The 20,466-nt window shown below is 53.4% G+C and overlaps 1 protein-coding gene across 1 annotated transcript in view; it reads right to left on the bottom strand.

Annotated features, from left to right (window-relative positions):
- Window positions 1-20,466, bottom strand: part of LOC140405761 (zinc finger protein 219-like) — a 232,893-nt gene that overhangs the window by 25,735 nt on the left and 186,692 nt on the right. The window contains exon 3 of the mRNA XM_072494195.1: window positions 17,048-19,019. Coding sequence (XP_072350296.1) covers window positions 17,048-19,016 — 1,969 coding nt within the window. The 5' untranslated portion in view covers window positions 19,017-19,019. The remainder of the gene's footprint in view (window positions 1-17,047; window positions 19,020-20,466) is intronic.

Here is a 20,466-nt window from a genome sequence, read left to right as displayed (position 1 = left end):
ACTTATGCTACAGCAAGAGCATAACAAAACAGAAATTTCTCCTCATCTCGGTCCCAAGTGACTTCCCCCTTATTCTGAAGTTGTGCCCCCTGGTTCTAGACTCCCCCCTCCCCCTAACCAGGGGAAACACCTTACCCACATCTCTCCTGTCTATTCCCTAGGTTTCAATAAGATAGAACCACAGAAGCCCGACAGTGCAGAAGGAGGTAATTTGACCCATCGAGTCTGCACCAACCCTCTGAAAGAGCACCCTACCTAGGCCCCCACCCCCGCTCTATCCCTATGACTCCATCTAACCTGCACATCTTTGGACACTCAGTGACAATTAAGCACGGCCAATCCATCCGTGGGCAGCACGGTAGCATAGTGGTTAGCACTTGCTTCACAGCTCCAGGGTCCCAGGTTCGATTCCGGCTTGGGTCACTGTCTGTGCGGAGTCTGTACATCCTCCCCGTGTGTGCGTGGGTTTCCTCCGGGTGCTCCGGTTTCCTCCCACAGTCCAAAGATGTGCAGGTTAGGTGGATTGGCCATGCTAAATTGCCCTTCGTGTCCAAAATTGCCCTTAGTGTTAGAACAACAAAGAACAAAGAAATGTACAGCACAGGAACAGGCCCTTCGGCCCTCCAAGCCCGTGCTGACCATGCTGCCCGACTAAACTACAATCTTCTACACTTCCTGGGTCCGTGACCCTCTATTCCCATCCTATTCATGTATTTGTCACGATGCCCCTCAAATGTCACTACCGTCCCTGCTTCCACCACCTCCTCCGGTAGCGAGTTCCAGGCACCCACTACCCTCTGCGTAAAAAACTTGCCTAGTACATCTACTCTAAACCTTGCCCCTCTCACCTTAAACCTAGTAATTGACCCCTCTACCCCGGGGAAAAGCCTCTGACTATCCACTCTGTCTATGCCCCTCATAATTTTGTAGACCTCTATCAGGTCGCCCCTCAACCTCCTTCGTTCCAGTGAGAACAAACCGAGTTTATTCAACCGCTCCTCATAGCTAATGCCCTCCATACCAGGCAACATTCTGGTAAATCTCTTCTGCACCCTCTCTAAAGCCTCCACATCCTTCTGGTAGTGTGGCGACCAGAATTGAACAATATACTCCAAGTGTGGCCTAACTAAGGTTCTATACAGCTGCAACATGACTTGCCAATTCTTATAGTCAATGCCCCGGCCAATGAAGGCAAGCATGCCGTATGCCTTCTTGACTACCTTCTCCACCCGTGTTGCCCCTTTCAGTGACCTGTGGACCTGTACTCCTAGATCTCTTTGACTTTCAATACTCTTGAGGGTTCTACCATTCACTGTATATTCCCTACCTGCATTAGACCTTCCAAAATGCATTACCTCACATTTGTCCGGATTAAACTCCATCTGCCATCTCTCCGCCCAAGTCTCCAAACAATCTAAATCCTGCTGTATCCTCTGACAGTCCTCATCGCTATCCGCAATTCCACCAACCTTTGTGTCGTCTGCAAACTTACTAATCAGACTAGTTACATTTTCCTCCAAATCATTTATATATACTACAAACAGCAAAGGTCCCAGCACTGATCCCTGTGGAACACCACTGGTCACAGCCCTCCAATTAGAAAAGCATCCTTCCATTGCTACTCTCTGCCTTCTATGACCTAGCCAGTTCTGTATCCACCTTGCCAGCTCACCCTTGATCCCGTGTGACTTCACCTTTTGTACTAGTCTACCATGAGGGGGATCTTGTCAAAGGCCTTACTGAAGTCCATATAGACATCATCCACTGCCCTACCTGCATCAATCATCTTAGTGACCTCCTCGAAAAACTCTATCAAGTTAGTGAGACACGACCTCCCCTTCACAAAACCATGCTGCCTCTCACTAATACGTCCATTTGCTTCCAAATGGGAGTAGATCCTGTCTCGAAGAATTCTCTCCAGTAATTTCCCTACCACTGAAGTAAGGCTCACCGGCCTGTAGTTCCCTGGATTATCCTTGCTACCCTTCTTAAACAGAGGAACAACATTGGCTATTCTCCAGTCCTCCGGGACATCACCTGAAGACAGTGAAGATCCAAAGATTTCTGTCAAGGCCTCAGCAATTTCCTCTCCAGCCTCCTTCAGTATTCTGGGGTAGATCCCATCAGGCCCTGGGGACTTATCTACCTTAATATTTTTTAAGACACCCAACACCTCATCTTTTTGGATCTCAATGTGACCCAGGCTATCTACACACCCTTCTCCAGACTCAACATCTACCAATTTCTTCTCTTTGGTGAATACTGATGCAAAGTATTCATTTAGTACCTCGCCCATTTCCTCTGGCTCCACACATAGATTCCCTTGCCTATCTTTCAGTGGGCCAACCCTTTCCCTGGCTACCCTCTTGCTTTTTATGTACGTGTAAAAAGCCTTGGGATTTTCCTTAACCCTATTTGCCAATGACTTTTCGTGACCCCTTCTAGCCCTCCTGACTCCTTGCTTAAGTTCCTTCCTACTTTCCTTATATTCCACGCAGGCTTTGTCTGTTCCCAGCCTTTTAGCCCTGACAAATGCCCCCTTTTTCTTTTTGACGAGGCCTACAATATCTCTCGTTATCCAAGGTTCCCGAAAATTGCCGTATTTATCCTTCTTCTTCACAGGAACATGCCGGTCCTGAATTCCTTTCAACTGACACTTGAAAGCCTCCCACATGTCAGATGTTGATTTGCCCTCAAACATCCGCCCCCAATCTATGTTCTTCAGTTCCCGCCTAATATTGTTATAATTAGCCTTCCCCCAAATTAGCACATTCATCCTAGGACCACTCTTATCCTTGTCCGCCAGCACTTTAAAATTTACTGAACATGTTGGGTGGGGTTGCTGGGTTATGGGGATAGGGTGGAGGTGTTGACCTTGGGTGGGGTGCTCTTTCCAAGAGCCGGTGCAGACTCGATGGGCCGAGTAGCCTCCTGCACTGTAAATTCTATGACATCTTTGGATTCGAATCATAGAGTGCAGAAAGAGGCCATTCGACCCATCGAGTCGGCACCAACCCTCTGAAAGAGCACTAATAATAATATTCTTTATTGTCACAAGTAGGCTTACATTAACACTGCAATGAAGTTACTGTGAAAAGCCCCTAGTCACCACATTCCAGCGCCTGTTCGGGGACACGGGAAAATTTAGAATGTCCAAATTACCTAACAGCACGTCTTTCGGGACTTGTGGGAGGAAACCGGAGCACCCGGAGGAAATCCACGCAGACACGGGGAGAACGTGCAGATTCCGCACAGACAGCGACCCAAGCTGGGAATTGAACCTGGAATCCTAGAGCTGTGAAGCGACAGTGCTAACCACTGTGCTACCGTACGGCCCCATTAGGCCCACTCCCCTGCCCTATCTCTGTAAACCTACCTAACCTGCACACCCCTCGCCTCTAAGGAGCAATTTTATCATGCTAATGTACCTAACCTGCACAGCTTTGGACAGTGGGCGGAAACCGGAGCTCCCGGGGGAAACCCACGCACACACGGGGAGAACGTGCAGACTCCGCACAGACAGTGACCCAAGGTTAGAACTGAACCCAGATCCCTGAGGCTGTGAGGTAGTAGTGCTAACCACTGTGCCACCGTGCTGCCCAAGATCACCTTTCACTCTTCGAAACTCTGGACAATACAGGCCCCGTTTCCCCAATCTCTCTTCATTGGACAGTCCTGCCATCTCTGGAACAAGTCTGGTGAACCTTCATTACCCTCCTGTGACAATAATACCTTTCCTAGGGTAAGGGAGTAAAACTGCACACAGTACTCCAGCTGTGGTCTAACCAAGGTTCTATACTATTGAAGCAAGTCTTCACTACTTCTGTACTCAAATCCTCTTGTGATAAAGACCAACATCCCATTAACCTTCTTAACAGCTTTCTTGTTGGCCTTCGTAGAATTTAAAGTGCAGAAAAAGGCCATTCGGCCCATCGAGTCTGCACCGGTCCTTGGAAAGAGCCCCCTATTTAAGCCCATGCCTCCACCCTATCCCCTTAACCCAGAAACCCCACCTAATCCTTTGGCCATTAAGGGGCAATTTATCATGGCCAATCCACCTAACCTGCACATATTTGGGCTGTGGGAGGAAACCGGAGCACCCGGAGGAAACGCACGCAGACACGGGGAGAACGTGCAAACCCCACACAGTCACCCAAGACCAGAATTAAACCTGGGACCCTGGAGCTGTGAGGCAACAGTGTTAACCACTGTGCTACCGTGCTGCCCATCAGTGACTTATTGATGAGGACACCCAGGTCCCTTTGTACATCTACACTTTCTAATCTCTGACCATTTCAGAAATACTCTGCTCATCGGTTCCTCCGACCAAAGTGATAATCTTACATTTATCCACATTATATTCCACCTGCCATGTCCTTGCCCACTCACTAAGTCTGTCCAAATCCTCCTGTAGCCGTTTTACATCTTCCTCACAACACACATTCCCACCTAGCTTTGTGTGATCCACGAACTTGGAAATATTACATTTGGTCCCCACACCCAAATCATTGTATAACCTGTGAACAGCTGGGGCCCAAGTACTGATCCTTGTGGTACCCACAACCTGCTAATGCAAGAATGATCAGTTTATTCCTCCTCTCCGTTTTCTTCTTGTTAACAAATCCTGAATCTTTGCCAATATATTGTCTCCTATCCCATGTGCTTTTATTTTGCGAATCAATTTCCTGTGGGGCACTTTATCAAAAGTCTTCCAAAAATCTAAGTATACTACGTCCAGTGGCTCCCCTGTGTCACTTTTGTTAGTAACATCCTCAAAGAACTCCAACAAGTTCGTCAAACATGATTTCCCATTCATAAATCCATGCTGACTTTGCCCGATCAGATCATGATTGTTCAACTGACCAGGAATTGAACATGGACCTGCAATATATAAATACAGTGGCCCAGAGCAGGTCAGAGGCTGGGAATTCTGCGGTGAGTAACTCACCTCCTGACTCCCCCCAAAGCCTGTCCACCATCTACAAGGCACAAGTCAGGAGTGTGATGGGATACTCTCCACTTGCCTGGATGAGTGCGGCTCCGACAACACTCGAGAAGCTCGACACCACCCAGGACAAAGCAGCCCCGCTTTGATCGGCACCCCATCCACAAACATTCACTCCCTCCACCACCGACGCACAGTGACAGCAGCGTGTGTACCATCTACAAGATGCACCGCAGCGACTCACCAAGGCTCCTTCGACAGCACCTTCCAAACCCACCACCTCTACCATCTAGAAGGACAAGGGGCAGCAGACACATGGGGAACTCCACCAGCTGCAAGTTCCCCTCCGAGCCCCACACTCACCATCCTGACTGGGAAATATATCGGCCGTTACTTCAATGTCACTGGGTCAAAATCCTGGAACTCCCTCCTTAACAGCACAGTGGATATACCTACACCACAAGGACTTTAGCGGGTTCAAGAAGGCAACTCACCACCACCTTCTCAAGGGGCATTGGGATGAGCAATAAGTGCTGGTCATTGATGAGACGGTATCTGGAACATTGTGCTCAGTTTTGGTCCATTTACTTGAGGAAGGATGTAAATGCATTAGAAACGGCTCAGAGAAGGTTCACTAGGTTGAGTCCAGGGGTGAAGGACATGTCTTATGCAGAGAGGTTGAGCAGTTTAGGCCTATACTCGCTGGAGTTTAGAAGAATGAGAGGAGATCACATTGAGGTAAATAAGATGCTAAAGGGGAATTGACAAGGTAGACGTAGAACGTTAGTTCCCTGTTGGACATTCTAGAACAAGAGGACATCGTTTCAGGCTAAGTTTTGGCAGATTTAAAACAGAAATGAGGAGGAATGGCTTCACTAAAAGGGCCGTGAATTCTCTACCCCAGTGGGCGCCGGAACACTGAACAAGTTAAGGTGGAGGTAGATAGAGGGATGAAGGGTTATGTGGAGTGGGCGGGAAGGTGGAGATGAGGCCAAGATGAGATCAGCCATGATGGCATTAAATGCCAGAGCGGGCTTGAGAGGCTGCATTGCCTACTACTAGTTCTTGGGCGGGATTCTCCCCTACCCGGCGGGGCGGGGGGGTCCCGGCGGGACGGAGTGGTATGAACCACTCTGGCGTTGGGCTGCCTCAAAGGTGCAGAATCTTCCGCACCTTTAGGGGCTAGGCCCTCCCTGGAGTGGTTGGCGCCCCGCCGGCTGGCGTGGAAGGCCTTTGGCGCCACGCCAGCCGGGGCCGAAGGGACTACGCCGGCCGGCGCGGGTCCGCGCATGCGCGGGAGCGTCAGCGGCTGTTGACGTCATCCCCGCACATGCGCGGGGGGGGGGGGGGGGTTCACCTACACTTCGGCCATGGCGGAGGCTGATGGTCGGTGCGTAGGAAAAGAGTGCCCCCACGGCACAGGCCCGCCCGCGGATCTGTGGGCCCCGATCGCGAGCCAGGCCACCGTGGGGGCACCTCCCCGGGGCCAGATCGCCCCGTGCCCATCCCAGGTCCCCGGAGCCCGCCAGGTCCCGCCGGTAAGGGACCTGGTTCAATTTACGCCGGCGGGACTGGCATAGAAGCAGCGGGACTTCGGCCCATCGTGAGCCGGAGAATCGCCGGGGGAGGCCCGCTGACCGGCGTGGCGCGATTCCCGCCCCCGCCAAATCTCCGGTGCTGGAGAATTCGGCGGCCAGCAGGGGCGGGATTCATGCCGCCCCCCCGGCGATTCTCCGACCCGGCGGGGGGTCGGAGAATCCCGCCCCTTGTGTCTGACCAGTGATGCTCACATGCCGATGAAAAAAACCCGCAGTGGTTTGAAGTGTATTTGTTTCAACGCCAGAAGTATAGCGGGTAAGGCAGATGAACTTAGAGCATTTATTAGTACTTGGAATTGCGATGTTGTGGCTATCACAGAAACATTGTTAAAGGAAGGGCAGGATTGGCAGCTGAACATTGGAGGATATAGATGCTTCAGGAGAGATAGAAGGAGATGTAAAAGGGGTGGGGGAGTAGCATTACTGGTTAAGGAGAATATTATAGCCGTACTGCGGGGGGACACCTTGGAGGGCTCATGCAATGAGGCAATTTGGGTAGAGCTCAGGAACAAGAAGGGGGCAATCACAATATTGGGGGTTTATTACAGGCCCCCCAACTGCCAGCGGGAGATAGAGGAGCAGATAGGTAGAGAGATTTTGGATAGGTGCAAAGTAACAGGATAGTTGTGGTGGAGGATTTTAATTTCCCCTATATTGACTGGGACTCACTTAGTGCTCGGGGTTTGGATGGGGCAGAGTTTGTAAGGTGTATCCAGGAAGGCTTCTTGATGCAATAGGTAGTTAGTCCAACGAGGGAAGGGGCAGTACTGGACCTGGTATTGGGGAATGAGCCTGGACAGGTGGGTGAGGTTTCAGTAGGAGAACATTTTGGGAGTAATGATCACAATTCCATAAGTTTTAGGGTACTTTTGGACAGGGATGAGGGTAACCTTCACGTTAAGGTGCTAAACTGGGGAAAGGCAAATTACGAGAACATTAGACAGGAATTGAAGAATTTGGATTGGGTGCGGCTGTTGGAGGGTAAATCGACATCGGACATGTGGGAGTCTTTCAAGCGATAGTGGATTAGGATTCAGGAAAGTCACGTTCCTGAGAGAATGAAGGATAAGTATGGGAAGTTTAGGGAGCCTTGGATAACGAGGGATATTGTGAACCTCGTCAAAAAGAAAAAGGAGACTTTTGTACGGTCTAGAAGGGTGGGGACAGTCAAAACCCTTGAGTATAAAGAAAGTAGGAAGATATTGAAGCAGGAAATTAGGAGGGGTCATTAAAAGTCCTTGGCAAGTTGGATTTAGGTGAATCTCAAAGCTTTTTATTCATATGTAAAAAGCAAGAGGGTGGCCAGGGAAAGGATTGGACCACTTAAGGTGAATCTATGTGTTGAGCCAGAGGAAATGGGCGAGGTACTAAATTAATACTTTTCATCAGTGTTCCCTAAAGGGACTTTGTGAAGATGATTCTTGGGTAGGGTGTGTGGACAGTCTGGAGCATGTTAACATCGAAAAGGAGGAGGTATAGGGCAGCACGGTGGCGCAGTGGGTTAGCCCTGTTGCCTCACGGCGCCGAGGTCCCAGGTTCGATCCCGGCTCTGGGTCACTCACCGTGTGGAGTTTGCACATTCTCCCCGTGTCTGCGTGGGTTTCGCCCCCACAACCCAAAGATGTGCAGGCTAGGTGGACTGGTCATTCTAGATTGCCCCTTAATTGGAAAAAATTAATTGGGTATTCTAAATTTATGGGCGAAATTCTCCCCCAACGGCGCGATGTCCGCCGACTGGCGCCAAAGACGGCGCCAATCAGACGGGCATCGCGCCGGCCCAAAGGTGCGGAATGCTCCGCATCTTTGGCGGCCTAGCCCCAACATTGAGGGGCTAGGCCAACGCCGGAGGGATTTCCGCCCCGCCAGCTGGCGGAAATGGCGTTTGTTTCCCCGCCAGCTGGCGCGGAAATGCGGCGCATGCGCGGGAGCGTCAGCGGCCGCTGACAGTTTCCCGGCGCATGCGCGGGAGCGTCAGCGGCCGCTGAAAGTTTCCCGCGCATGCGCAGTGGGGAGAGTCTTTTCCGCCTCCGCCATGGTGGAGACCGTGGCGGAGGCAGAAGGGAAAGAGTGCCCCCACGGCACAGGCCCGCCCGCAGATCGGTGGGCCCCAATCGCGGGCCAGGCCACAGTGGGGGCACCCCCCGGGGTCAGATCGCCCCGCGCCTCCCCCCAGGACCCCGGAGCCCGCCCACGCTGCCTGGTCCCGCCGGTAAATACCAGGTTTGATTTACGCCGGCGGGACAGGCAATTTCTGGGCGAGACTTCGGCCCACCCGGGCCGGAGAATTGAACGGGGGGTCCCGCCAACCGGCGCGGCCCGATTCCCGCCCCCGCCTAATCTCTGGTACCGGAGACTTCGGCGGGGGCGGGGGCGGGATTCACGGCGGCCAACGGCCATTCTCCGACCCGGCGGGGTGTCGGAGAATGACGCCCCGGATCTTTAAAAATATATTCAGGTAGATAAGTCCAGCGCCGGATGGGATTTACGCCAGAATACTGAGGGAACCAAGGGAGGAAATTGCCGGGGCCTTGACTGACATCCTTGTATCCTCATTGGCTGCAGGTGAGATCCCAGAGGACTGGAGAATAGCTAATGTGGTACCGCTGTTTAAGAAAGGTAGCAGGGATAATCTTGGAAACTATAGGCCAGCGAGCCTCACGTCGGTAGGAGGTAAATTATTGATGAGAATTCTCAGGGACAGGATTTATACCCATTTGGAAACAAATGGACTCATTAGCAATAGTTTTGTGAAGGGGAGGTTGTGCCTCACTAACTTGATTGAGTTTTTTGAGGAGTGGCAAAGATGATTGATGAGGGGAGGGCGGTGGATGTTGTCTACCTGGGCTTCAGTAAAGCCCTTGACAAGGTGCCTCACGGCAGACTGATACAAAAGGTGAAATCACACGGGATCAGAGGGGAGGTGGTAAGATGGATACAGAACTGGCTCGGTCACAGAAGGCAAAGGGTAGCAGTGGAAGGGTGTTTTTCTGAATGGAAGGTTGTGACTAGTGGTGTTCCACAGGGATCTGTGCTGGGCCTCTGTTGTTTGAAGTATATATAAACGATTTGGAGGAAAATGTAGCCGGTCTGATTAGTAAGTTTGTGGATGACACCAAGGTTGGTGGAGTGGCAGATAGTGTTGAGGATTGTCAGAGGATACAGCAGGACATAGATAGATTGGAGACTTGGGCAGAGAAATGGCAAATGGAGTTTAATCCGGACAAGTGTGAGGTAATTTATTTTGGTAGGTCTAACATAGAGGGGAAATATACCGTAAATGGTAAAACTGTTAGGAATATAGAATGTCAGAGAGATCTGGGTGTGCATGTCCACAAATCTTTGAAGGTAGCAACACAAGTGGACAAGGTAGTCAAGAAAGCATACAGAATGCTTGCCTTCATTGGACAGGGCATCGAGTATAAAAACTGGCAAGTCATGCTACAGTCGTATAGAACGTTGGTAAGGCCACACTTGGAATATTGTGCACAATTCTGGTCGCCACACTACCAGAGGGATGTGGAAGCTTCGGAAAGGGTGCAGAGGAGGTTTCCCAGGTTGTTGCCTCGTCTGGGGGCTGTTAGCCATGCGGAGAGGCTGAATAGACTCGGACTGTTTTCATTAGAACGATGGAGGTTGAGGGGTGACCTGATAGAGGCCGGCAAGATGATATGGGGCATGGATAGGCAGACATTCTTTCCCAGGGTGGAGGGGTCAGTCACCAGGGGACATAGGTTTAAGGTCCGTGGGGCAAAGTTTGGAGGAGATGTGTGAGGCAGGTTTTTTACGCAGAGGGTGGCGAGTGCCTGGAACGCGTTGCCAGGGGAGGTTGTGGAAGTAGACACATTAACGGTGTTCAAAAGGCATCTTGACAAATACATGGATAGGGTGGGTACAGAGGGATACGACACAAGGAAGTGCTGAGGGTTGTGGCAAAGTCTGGTATCATGACCGGTACAGGCTTGGAGGGCCGAAGGGCCTGTTCCTGAAATGAAATGAAAATCGCTTATTGTCACAAGTAGGCTTCAAATGAAGTTACTGTGAAAAGCCCCTAGTCGCCGCATTCCGGCGCCTGTTCAGGGAGGCTGGTACGGGAATTGAACCGTGCTGCTGGCCTGCCTGGGTCTGCTTTCAAAGCCAGCGATTTAGCCCAGTGTGCTAAACCAGCCCCTGTGTTGTATTGTTCTTTGTTCTTTGTTAAAATGTCTCTGTTTAGCTATGATTGTAGCAATTTTCCAGTGGTGGATTTGTTCCTCAACGGAATATATATTTGTTGAAAATTCTGTACACTTCCGGTGGCGGCCATGCGCGGGTAGGTCGCGTTTTCGGCAGCTACCGCCGCTAACGGACTACGGGCCCTTTTAAGGAGCTTTGACGGCCCCTTTTCGGCACAAATCGGCAGGCAAACGGCGCAAGGAGGCTCCCCACAGCAGTTTATGGAGGGGACCAGGAGTAGGACGGCCAAACAAACGACTAGTGAGGAGCGGCAGGAACGGGCGCGGGAACAGAAAATGGCGGCTGGCTTGGATCAGGCAGCGTGGGCCCAGTGGTCGCGGGAACAGCAGGAGTTCCTTAGAAGTTGCTTTGCTGACCTGAAAACGGAGATGCTGGCCCCAATGAAGGCCTCAATGGAGAAAATGGTTGAGACCCAGAAAATGCAGGAGAAGGCGATCAAGGAGATTGAGAAAAAGGTCTCGGATAATGAAGACGAGATACTGGGCCTGTCCGTCAGGGCGGAGGCACACAACGCCCTACATAAGAGGTGGCAGGAGAGGCTGGAAGACCTTGAAAATAGATCCAGGAGGCAAAACCTGCGCATTCTGGGCCTACCTGAGGGTGCGGAGGGGTCGGATGCGAGCGCATTCGTAACCACGTTATTGGGACCCTGATGGGGTCAGGAGCATTTCCTCGTCCTCTGGAACTGGATGGGGCGCACCGAGTCCTTGCAAGGAAGCCCAAAACGAATGAACCGCCGAGGGCCATGGTGGTACGGTTCCACCGCTTCTCAGATAAGGAACAAGTCCTGCGATGGGCTAAAAAGGAGCGGAGCAGCAGGTGGGAGAACAGCGTAATCCGCATCTACCAGGACCTGGGTGCAGAACTGGCCAAGAGGCGCGCTGGATTCAACCGTGTTCAGGCGGCCCTCCACAGCAAAGGGGTGAAGTTCGGGCTGCTGCATCCGGTGAGGCTGTGGGTCACGTATCAAGATCGTCACCATTACTTTGGTACACCGGACGAGGCATGGAATTTTATCAAGCAAGAAAAGTTGGACTCGACCTAAAGGACAGCCACACTGGGACGTTACTCTGGTGGGGATGGTAATTGTCGAGTAGCCGGAGGCAGCGACATTATGTGGTTCCGTCTTATTTTTGTTTGTTCCCTGTTTCTTTGGCCATGTTTTAGGCTTTTGGAGAGCTCGGCCGCAGAGGGAGAGGGGCCCTACACGTAGGCCTGCTCTCCTGGCAGCTGGAGCCGTTTCTTATTGTGGGCCCGGGGTTTGTTGTTTGTTTTGTTGGGGGAGGGAGGCGGAAAATGTTCTTTGGGGGCAGTTGAAGCAGATAAGTTGGGCTTTCCACAGAGAGGGAGGGGCCCGAAAAATGAGGCATCTGAATAATCGGAGACAGAGGCGGGAGCGGCCGGGGTCAGCAAAGGTCAGCTGACTCACGGAAGCGTAATGGGGGGAGAGCCAGTGTCAAGCGGGTGCTTGACTTGGGGGTTTGGGATCGGGGGCTGCTGGGGGGGGGGGGGGGATGGGTTGCTGCTTTGCTGACAGAAAAGGAGCCAACATGGGGGAACAGAGGGAGAGTCGGGGGGGGGGCCTCCAATGGGAAGGCTCGAGTAAGCGGGGGACGCGGGCCCGTGGCTGGCCGAAAAAGGGAGATGGCTAATCGGCTGGGGGGGGGGGGGGGGGGGGTGGTTAGCCCCCCATCCAGGCTGATCACGTGGAATGTGCGGGGCCTGAATGGGCCGGTCAAGAGGGCTCACGTGTTCTCGCACCTAAAGGGGTTAAAGGCAGACGTAGCCATGCTACAGGAGACGCACCTAAAACTTGCGGACCAAACAAGATTGCGAAAAGGGTGGGTGGGCCAGGTGTTCCATTCGGGACTGGATTCAAAGACCAGAGGAGTAGCAATCCTGGTCAGCAAACGGGTGGCTTTTGAGGCAGGGACTAGTGTAGCTGACAAGGGGGGGCAGATACATAATGGTCAGTGGGAAACTGCAGGGGACTCAGGTGGTGCTAGTGAACGTCTGCGCCCCAAACTGGGACGATGTGGAATTTATGAGACGCACGCTGGGTAAAATTCCAGACTTAGACTCACACAATCTGACCATGGGGGGTGACTCTAACACAGTTATAGACCCTGTATTGGACCGGTCAAACCCCAGGTCGGGGAAGCGACTAGCGGCGGCTAAAGAACTGAGGGGATTCATGGAGGGGACCCGTGGAGATTTGCCCGACCGAGGGTGAAAGAGTTCTCTTTCTTTTCCCATGTCCGCAAGGTTTACTCCCGTATAGATTTCTTTGTCATGAGCAGGGCATTGATCCCTAGGGTGGAGGGGACAGAATACTCGGCCATTGCAGTCTCTGATTATCAGAGAATTTACAGTGCAGAAGGAGGCCATTCGGCCCATCGAGTCTGCACCGGCTCTTGGAAAGAGCACCCTACCCAAGGTCAACACCTCCACCCTATCCCCATAACCCAGTAACCCCACCCAACACTCAGGGCAATTTAGGACACTAAGGGCAATTTATCATGGCCAATCCACCTAACCCGCACATCTTTGGACTGTGGGAGGAAACCGGAGCACCCGGAGGAAACCCACGCACACACGGGGAGAACGTGCAGACTCCGCACAGACAGTGACCCAAGCCGGAATCGAACCAGGGACCCTGGAGCTGTGAAGCAATTGTGCTATCCACAATGCTACTGTGCTGCCCCGAATCACGCTCCACGCTGAGTGGATTTGCGTCTTGGGGTGGAGAGAGGTCAGCGCCCACTATGGAGGCTTGATGTGGGGCTGCTGGCAGACAACGAGGTTTGTGGGCGGATAAGGAGGAACATTAAAAATTACCTGGAAACGAATGATACGGGGGAGATACGTCCACGGTGTGGGAGGCCCTGAAGGCAGTTATCAGAGGGGAGTTAATCTCTATCAGATTTCATAGAGAGAAGAAAGAAAGAGCGAAGAGAGAGAGGCTAGTCAAGGAGATACTCAGAGTAGACAGGGGCTATGCGGAGACCCCCGAGACGGGGCTACTGAAAGAGCGCCGGAGGCTGCAGGCGGAATTCGACCTGCTGACCACTGGGAAGGCGGTAGCACAGCTGAGGAAGGCCGAAGGGGCTGTCTACGAATACAGGGAGAAAGCGAGTAGAATGCTGGCGTACCAACTTCGCAAGAGGGAGGTGGCCAGGGAAATTGGGGAAGTACGGGATAAGGAGGGCAACACGGTCATAGACCCAGAGGGGGTGAACAAAGTCTTTAGGGCATTTTACGGTAAATTGTATGAGTCAGAGCCCCCGTCGGGGGTGGGGGGGGGGGGGGGGGTGGTGGATGAAGCAATTCATGGACCAACTGAGGTTCCCAAAGGTGGAAGAGGATCTGATGGAGGGACTGGGGACCCCGATAGAGCTGGAGGAGATGGTAAAGGGTTTAGGGAACATGCAGTCGGGCAAGACCCCGGGGCTGGACGGCTACCCTGTAGAATTCTACAAGAAATTTTCGGAGCTGCTGAGCCCACTCCTGCTAGGGATCTTTAATGAGGCCAAAGAGAGAGGGACCCTCCCCCCAACAATGTCACAGGCTTCGATTTCACTCATCCTCAAACGAGAGAAAGATCCGCTAGTGTGTGGACCGATATGAACGTAGACGCCAAACTGCTGGCCAAGATCTTGGCTGCTAGGATTGAGGACTGTGTCCCTGGGGTGATAGGGGAGGATCAGACAGGCTTAGTCAAGGGCAGGCAGTTGAACTACAATGTAGGGAGGCTCCTAAACATCATCATGATGCCCTCAGAAGGAGGGGAGGCAGAAGTGGTGGCGGCGATGGACGTAGAGAAAGCCTTTGACCGGGTGGAATGGGAGTACCTGTGGGAAGCGCAGGTCATGCAGATTCTGAGGGACTTTGGCAATTTCTCGGGATACAAGCTAAACGAGAAGAAAAGCGAGATGTTTGTGATCCAAGCTAAGGGGCAGGAAAAGAGACTGGGAGAGCTTCCGCTGAAGATGGTCGAGAAGAGCTTTCGGTACCTAGGGATACAGATGGCTTGAAAGTGGGATGCCCTCCACAAGCTTAATCTATCTCGGCTGGTAGAGCAGATGGAGGGGGACTTAAAAAGGTGGGACATGTTCCCGCTATCTTTAGCGGGGAGGGTGCAGACCGTTAAGATGACGGTCCTCCCCAGATTCCTGTTCGTCTTCCAGTGCCTTCCCATCTTCATCGCTAAGTCCTTCTTTAAGCAGGAGAACAAGATCATCTCGGGATTCGTATGGGCAAATAAGACCCTGCGAATAAAGAGACTGTATCTAGAGCGCAGTCGAGGGGGGGGGCTGGCGCTGCCAAACTTTCCCAACTACTATTGGGTGGCTAACATAGCCATGATTAGGAAATGGGTATTGGGGGAGGGGTCGACATGGGAGCGGTTAGAGGCGTCCTCATGGAAAGGTACCAGCCTAGGGGCACTTGTAACAGCGCCTCTGCCATTCTCGCCAGCCCGCTACTCCTCTAGTCCGGTGGTGGTGGCGGCATTAAAGATCTGGGGTCAGTGGAGAAGGCACACGGGGGGGTGGAGGGAGCCTCAGTCTGGACCCCGATACGCAATAATCACAGATTTGTCCTGGGCAAGATAGACGGAGGGTTTCAAAGCTGGCAAAGGGCAGGTATTAAAAGGATGGGGGACCTGTTCATAGACGGGACCTTCCCCAGCCTGAAAGCGCTGGGGTAGAAATTCAGTTTGCCCCCTGGAAACGCTTTCAGATACCTTCAGGTATGCGCCTTTCTGAAAAAACAGGTGGTATCATTTCCGCTGCTACCCCCACGCAGGATACAGGATAGGGTGGTCTCTGGCACCTGGGTAAGGGACGGGAAGGTGTCGGACATCTATCAGGAACTTCAGGAGGCGGAGGAAGTCCCAGTGGAGGAACTTAAGGGCAAATAAATGGGAGGAGGAGCTAGGTGGGGAGCTGGAAGCGGGCCTGTGGGCTGACGTCCTGAACAGGGTTAATTCCTCTTCATCGTGTGCCAGGCTGAGCTTAATCCAGTTTAAGGTGGTCCACCGGGCACACATGACGGCAACTAGGATGAGCAAACCCTTTGGGGTTGAGAATAAATGTGCGAGGTGTGCGGGAAGCCCTGCAGATCATGCCATATGTTCTGGGCATGCCCGGCTCTTAAGGGATTCTGGCGGGGTTTTGCTGAGGCAATGTCCAAGATCTTGGACACGCGGGTGGTGCCGAGTCCAGAGATAGCGATCTTTGGTGTGTCAGACCATCCGGGAGTTCAGGAAGCGGAAGAGGCCGACGTTTTGGCCTTTGCCTCCCTGGTAGCCCGGAGGCAGATCTTTCTAATGTGGAGGGATTCGAAGCCCCCGAGTGCAGAGACCTGGGTTAGTGACATGGCTGGGTTTCTCAGTCTCGACAAAATAAAGTTTGCCTTGAGAGGGTCCATGATGGGTTTCTCTCAACGTTCTAGGAGAGCAGTAAAGGTCAGCAGGGGGGCGGGGGGGATTGTTACGTGGTATTGTTCTTTTCTCTATATATGGTTAACATTTATTTTGTTATGTTAATTGTTGCGTATGGTTATGCAAAAAATTATGTTTTTGACAAAAATTTTAATAAAAATAATTTAAAAAAAAAGAAAATTATGTATTATTTCTTTCAAAGTTTGCCACTGCTCATCTACTGCCATATATTTTAATTTAGATTCCCAATCTACCTTAGCCAACTTGCTCCTCTTATCCACATGATTGGCTTTGTCCAAACCCTAGCTTTGGACTTCGCCACAGCACTCTCAAACCCAATGGGAAATTCCATCATATTATGATCGCTCTTCCCTAAACAATCCTTTGCTCTCATATTATGATCACTCTTCCCTGAATAATTCCTTTCCTTTATATTATGATAGCTCTTCTCCGAATGATCCTTTATTCAAATTATGATCACTCTTCCCTGAAGGATCCATTCCTTTATATTATGATCACTCTTCCCTAAACAAACCGGTCCTCATATTATGTTCACTCTTCCCTAAATGATCCGCCCCTGTCTGATACTAATTGTCCTACCGTGTCTAGACCCTTCATAGACCTGAAGGTCCTTTCTTGTTCTGCGCCATTATGGTGAATTCACTTCATGTATTCAAAAACTATCATCATTTAGAAAACAAACTTTGATTAAATGTCGTTGGCTTTCTCTGCCCGGTGGTATAAATTGTGCTCAGGTCTATCCTCATCACTGTAACATACAAGGGTGAGGGGGTGAGGCAGGGGTTGGGGAGAAGAGGTGGGTCCTACCTTGAGGTCCTGCTGGGAGGCCACCACCGTCTCCTCCTTCGCTGGGTAGCCCTGCTGACATTGAGGGGCCCCTCCCCTCGGAGGCGCTGATCTGGCCACAAGGCCCGAAGCCAGCCAGCGGTACTCTCCACCACAGGTCGCTGTCGGCGGTGCGTCCCTTCCTGTGCACCCTGGCGTGGACCACCACCTGCTGGTAGGTCCGGAACACCCGTCCGCAGCTGGGGCATGTGGTCGACCTCTCCTGCCCCCCGTCCCCGCCCCGTCTCTCCGAGGGTCCGCTCCCACCGTTCTGGGTCTGGGCTGCAGCTGGGGGCAATGGTAGACTCTTCCGCCAGGGCAAGCCCAACATCCGGGAGAGGTGCTGCTGCTGCTGCTGCTTCTTCCGCCAAGCGGCCTCCTCCTGCTCCTCCTCCTCCTCCTCTTCCAGGTCCCGGCTCAGCAGGGCGCGATCCCTCGCCAGGCCCTGGCTCACCAGCTGCCACAGGTGTGGGCCACCATGGTTGGCGTCAGCTGCCTGGGCTGCTGCCTGGAGTCGCTCGATGCAGTTGCCACCCCCGGGCACCGCCAGGTCCAGGAAGCCCAGGAGGGCGCGCTTCTCGGGTTTCAAGCCCCCGCCCACTCCCTCCTCCCGCAGAGGCCCGGGGGCGGCCCTCCTGTCGTTGCCTCTGGCCAGGAGGCTTCCTCCTCCTGCTTCCAGCCTCGGCCCGGCGGCCAGCAGAAGGCCTGAGTAGAAGGCATTGTAGGCCAGCAGGCCCGGCTCCCATGCCGCCGTTCCGCGAGGCCTAGGTGCCCCGGCGGCAGCCGTGATGGCTCCCCCTCTCCTCCTCTCGCTGCCATGGGGCGTTAGCCTGAGGCCCAGCTTGTTGAGGTGAACCTTCATATGGTTCTTCAGGAACCAGGGCTCCTTGAAGCGGCGCCCACAGACCTGGCAGCCGTGGTCAAAGGAGTTTTTGTGCTTACGCATGTGGCCCTTGAGAAACCAGGACTGGGTGAAGCCCTGCCCGCACACCTGGCAGCGGAAGGCAGGCGACGGCGGAGGGGGGAGGCTCGGCTCCTCGGGGGCTTGGCAGGGGCCGGGCGCCAGGTGGGCCTCCTCCATGTGCTCAACCAGGCGCTCCTCCAGGGCGGCGGCGAACGGGCACAGCGTGCACTTGTAGGGCCGGTGCAGGATGCGGGCATGGCGCTCCAGCTCCTCCGCCTTCTTGAACTTGCCCTTGCAGAAGTCGCAGCGGAATCCGGCCGGGGCTGGGGGTGTGGCGCCCTCCCCCTCTTCCACTCCCGGCGTCGTCGCTGCCGCCGGCGGCTCCTCACCTTCCACCTCCTCTTCCTCCTCGCCCTCCTCCTCTTCCTCCTCCTCCAGCTTCGGACCACTCCTGGCTTCTGGCCAGTTCCCTTGGGTTGGCGGCGGCCCTGCCGCCGTCATGACCGTCCCTGCCCCTTGACCTCGCCGCTCTCGCAGGCTGGCCCTCTCCTCCAGCTCCAGCAGCAGGCGGTTCTCCTCGCTGGGCCGGATGAGGCCCCGGCCGTCACTGCCGCCACCAGGCCGGTGGGTACGCAGGTGAATCTTCAGATTGCCCTTCTGGGCCGCTCGGTGTTCACAGTAGGGGCACTTGAACGGCTTCTCGCCCGTGTGGATCCTCATGTGCAACGAGAGGATGCTGTTGAACCGGAAACGCTTGCCGCAGACGGCGCAGGGGAATTTACGGGACCGCCCGCCCTCGGCCTGCCCGAGCTGCCCCGGTGACGTCAGGCCAAGGCTCGGGCCATTGAAGAAGCGCTGCAGGTCCAGCTCCTCATAGTCCAGCTCGGAGACATCCATCCCACCTTCGGGCCACAGTAAATCCAGGTCATTCACATCGTACGGCTCCCTGATCCCCAAGGCCAGGTCCACAGCTCCTTGGAGGCTGCTTGGTCCGCTGGCCCCCGGCGCCAGTATGGGGACTTCGCAGGGCGACACAACCTCTTCCATCTCCTGAAAGAAACAGGCACAATGTTAGCTTGGCAACACGTGGATTCTTCAGGACTGGAGCAGCATAGAGTTAGATACAGAGTAAAGCTCCCTCTACACTGTCCCCCATCAAACACTCCCAGGACAGGTACAGCACAGGGTTAGATACAGAGTAAAGCTCCCTCTACACTGTCCCCCATCAAACACTCCCAGGACAGGTACAGCACGGGGTTAGATACAGAGTAAAGCTCCCTCTACACTGTCCCCATCAAACACTCCCAGGACAGGTACAGCACGGGGTTAGATACAGAGTAAAGCTCCCTCTACACTGTCCCCATCAAACACTCCCAGGACAGGGACAGCACGTGGTTAGATGCAGAGTAAAGCTCCCTCTACACTGTCCCCATCAAACACTCCCAGGACAGGTACAGCACGGGGTTAGATACAGAGTAAAGCTCCCTCTACACTGTCCCCATCAAACACTCACAGCACGGGTTAAGAGAAAGTGAGGAGCCAACGAAGAAGGTGATTGAGCCAGAATCCTGGAAGAGGCACGATATATCACTGGCAGTGACTAAAGTGCACAGAGGCAAGAATGTCAGTCAAAGAAGATTGCTCCTCCAATGGCACAGTGGTTAGCACTGCTGCCTACGGCACTGAGGACCTGGGTTCGACCCCGGCCCTGGGTTACTGCCCGTGTGGAGTTTGAACATTCTCCCCGTGTCTGCGTGGGTCTCAGCTCCACAACCCAAAGGATGTGCAGGCTAGGTGGAGTGGCCACGCTAAAATTGCTCCTTAATTGGAAAAAAATAATTGGGTTGTCTAAATTTATTTAAAAGAAAAAAATTGCTCTTCATCCTTGGCCTGGGGAGAAGCCCTCACTCGCTGTGAGGGAGTCCGAATGCATATTGAATCCTCACCGGACTCTCAACACCATTTCAGACTACTCTACCAGGGACATATTGAGGGGTCTCGCAACAATGGGCCATTGTATTATGAATGTAGCACTCGAGGAGCCTTGCACGCATGAGGCCTTCAACGGCAGGCCTCTGTGGGGCCTACAAGCAGCTCTCCTTCCATTTGTCTGTGGCTGAGTCACCAGTGGGCGGGTTCCACGTCCCACTCTGGGGCCCTTGAGCACCCCAGTGTGGCAATGCTGCACGGTCAGAGGGCCTGCCTATCGGAGGAAGTACGCAAAACCGAGGCCCAGCCTGCCTGCTGTGGGGGTGGTTGTGAAAGTTCGTACTGGGCTGCTTTGGAGAAGAGCATGGGAGTTTGTCCCCGGTGTCCCGCCTCGTGGGCCCAATGTTTACCCGCTTGATCAACATGACCAAAAACAAGGTACCCGGTCATTCTCACACTGCAACCCATTGGATCTGCTGTGCGCCAATGAGGTTCGGCCTCATCCAGAGAGCTGCGCCCGGTGCTGGGCACCAGACTTGAGGAAGGATGCGATGGCATTGGAGAGAAT

This window comes from Scyliorhinus torazame, unplaced genomic scaffold, assembly GCF_047496885.1.
Source record: "Scyliorhinus torazame isolate Kashiwa2021f unplaced genomic scaffold, sScyTor2.1 scaffold_201, whole genome shotgun sequence".
Lineage (NCBI taxonomy): Eukaryota > Metazoa > Chordata > Chondrichthyes > Carcharhiniformes > Scyliorhinidae > Scyliorhinus > Scyliorhinus torazame.
Note: the sequence above shows the minus strand (reverse complement) of the source record. Positions and strands in the feature narration are given on the sequence as shown.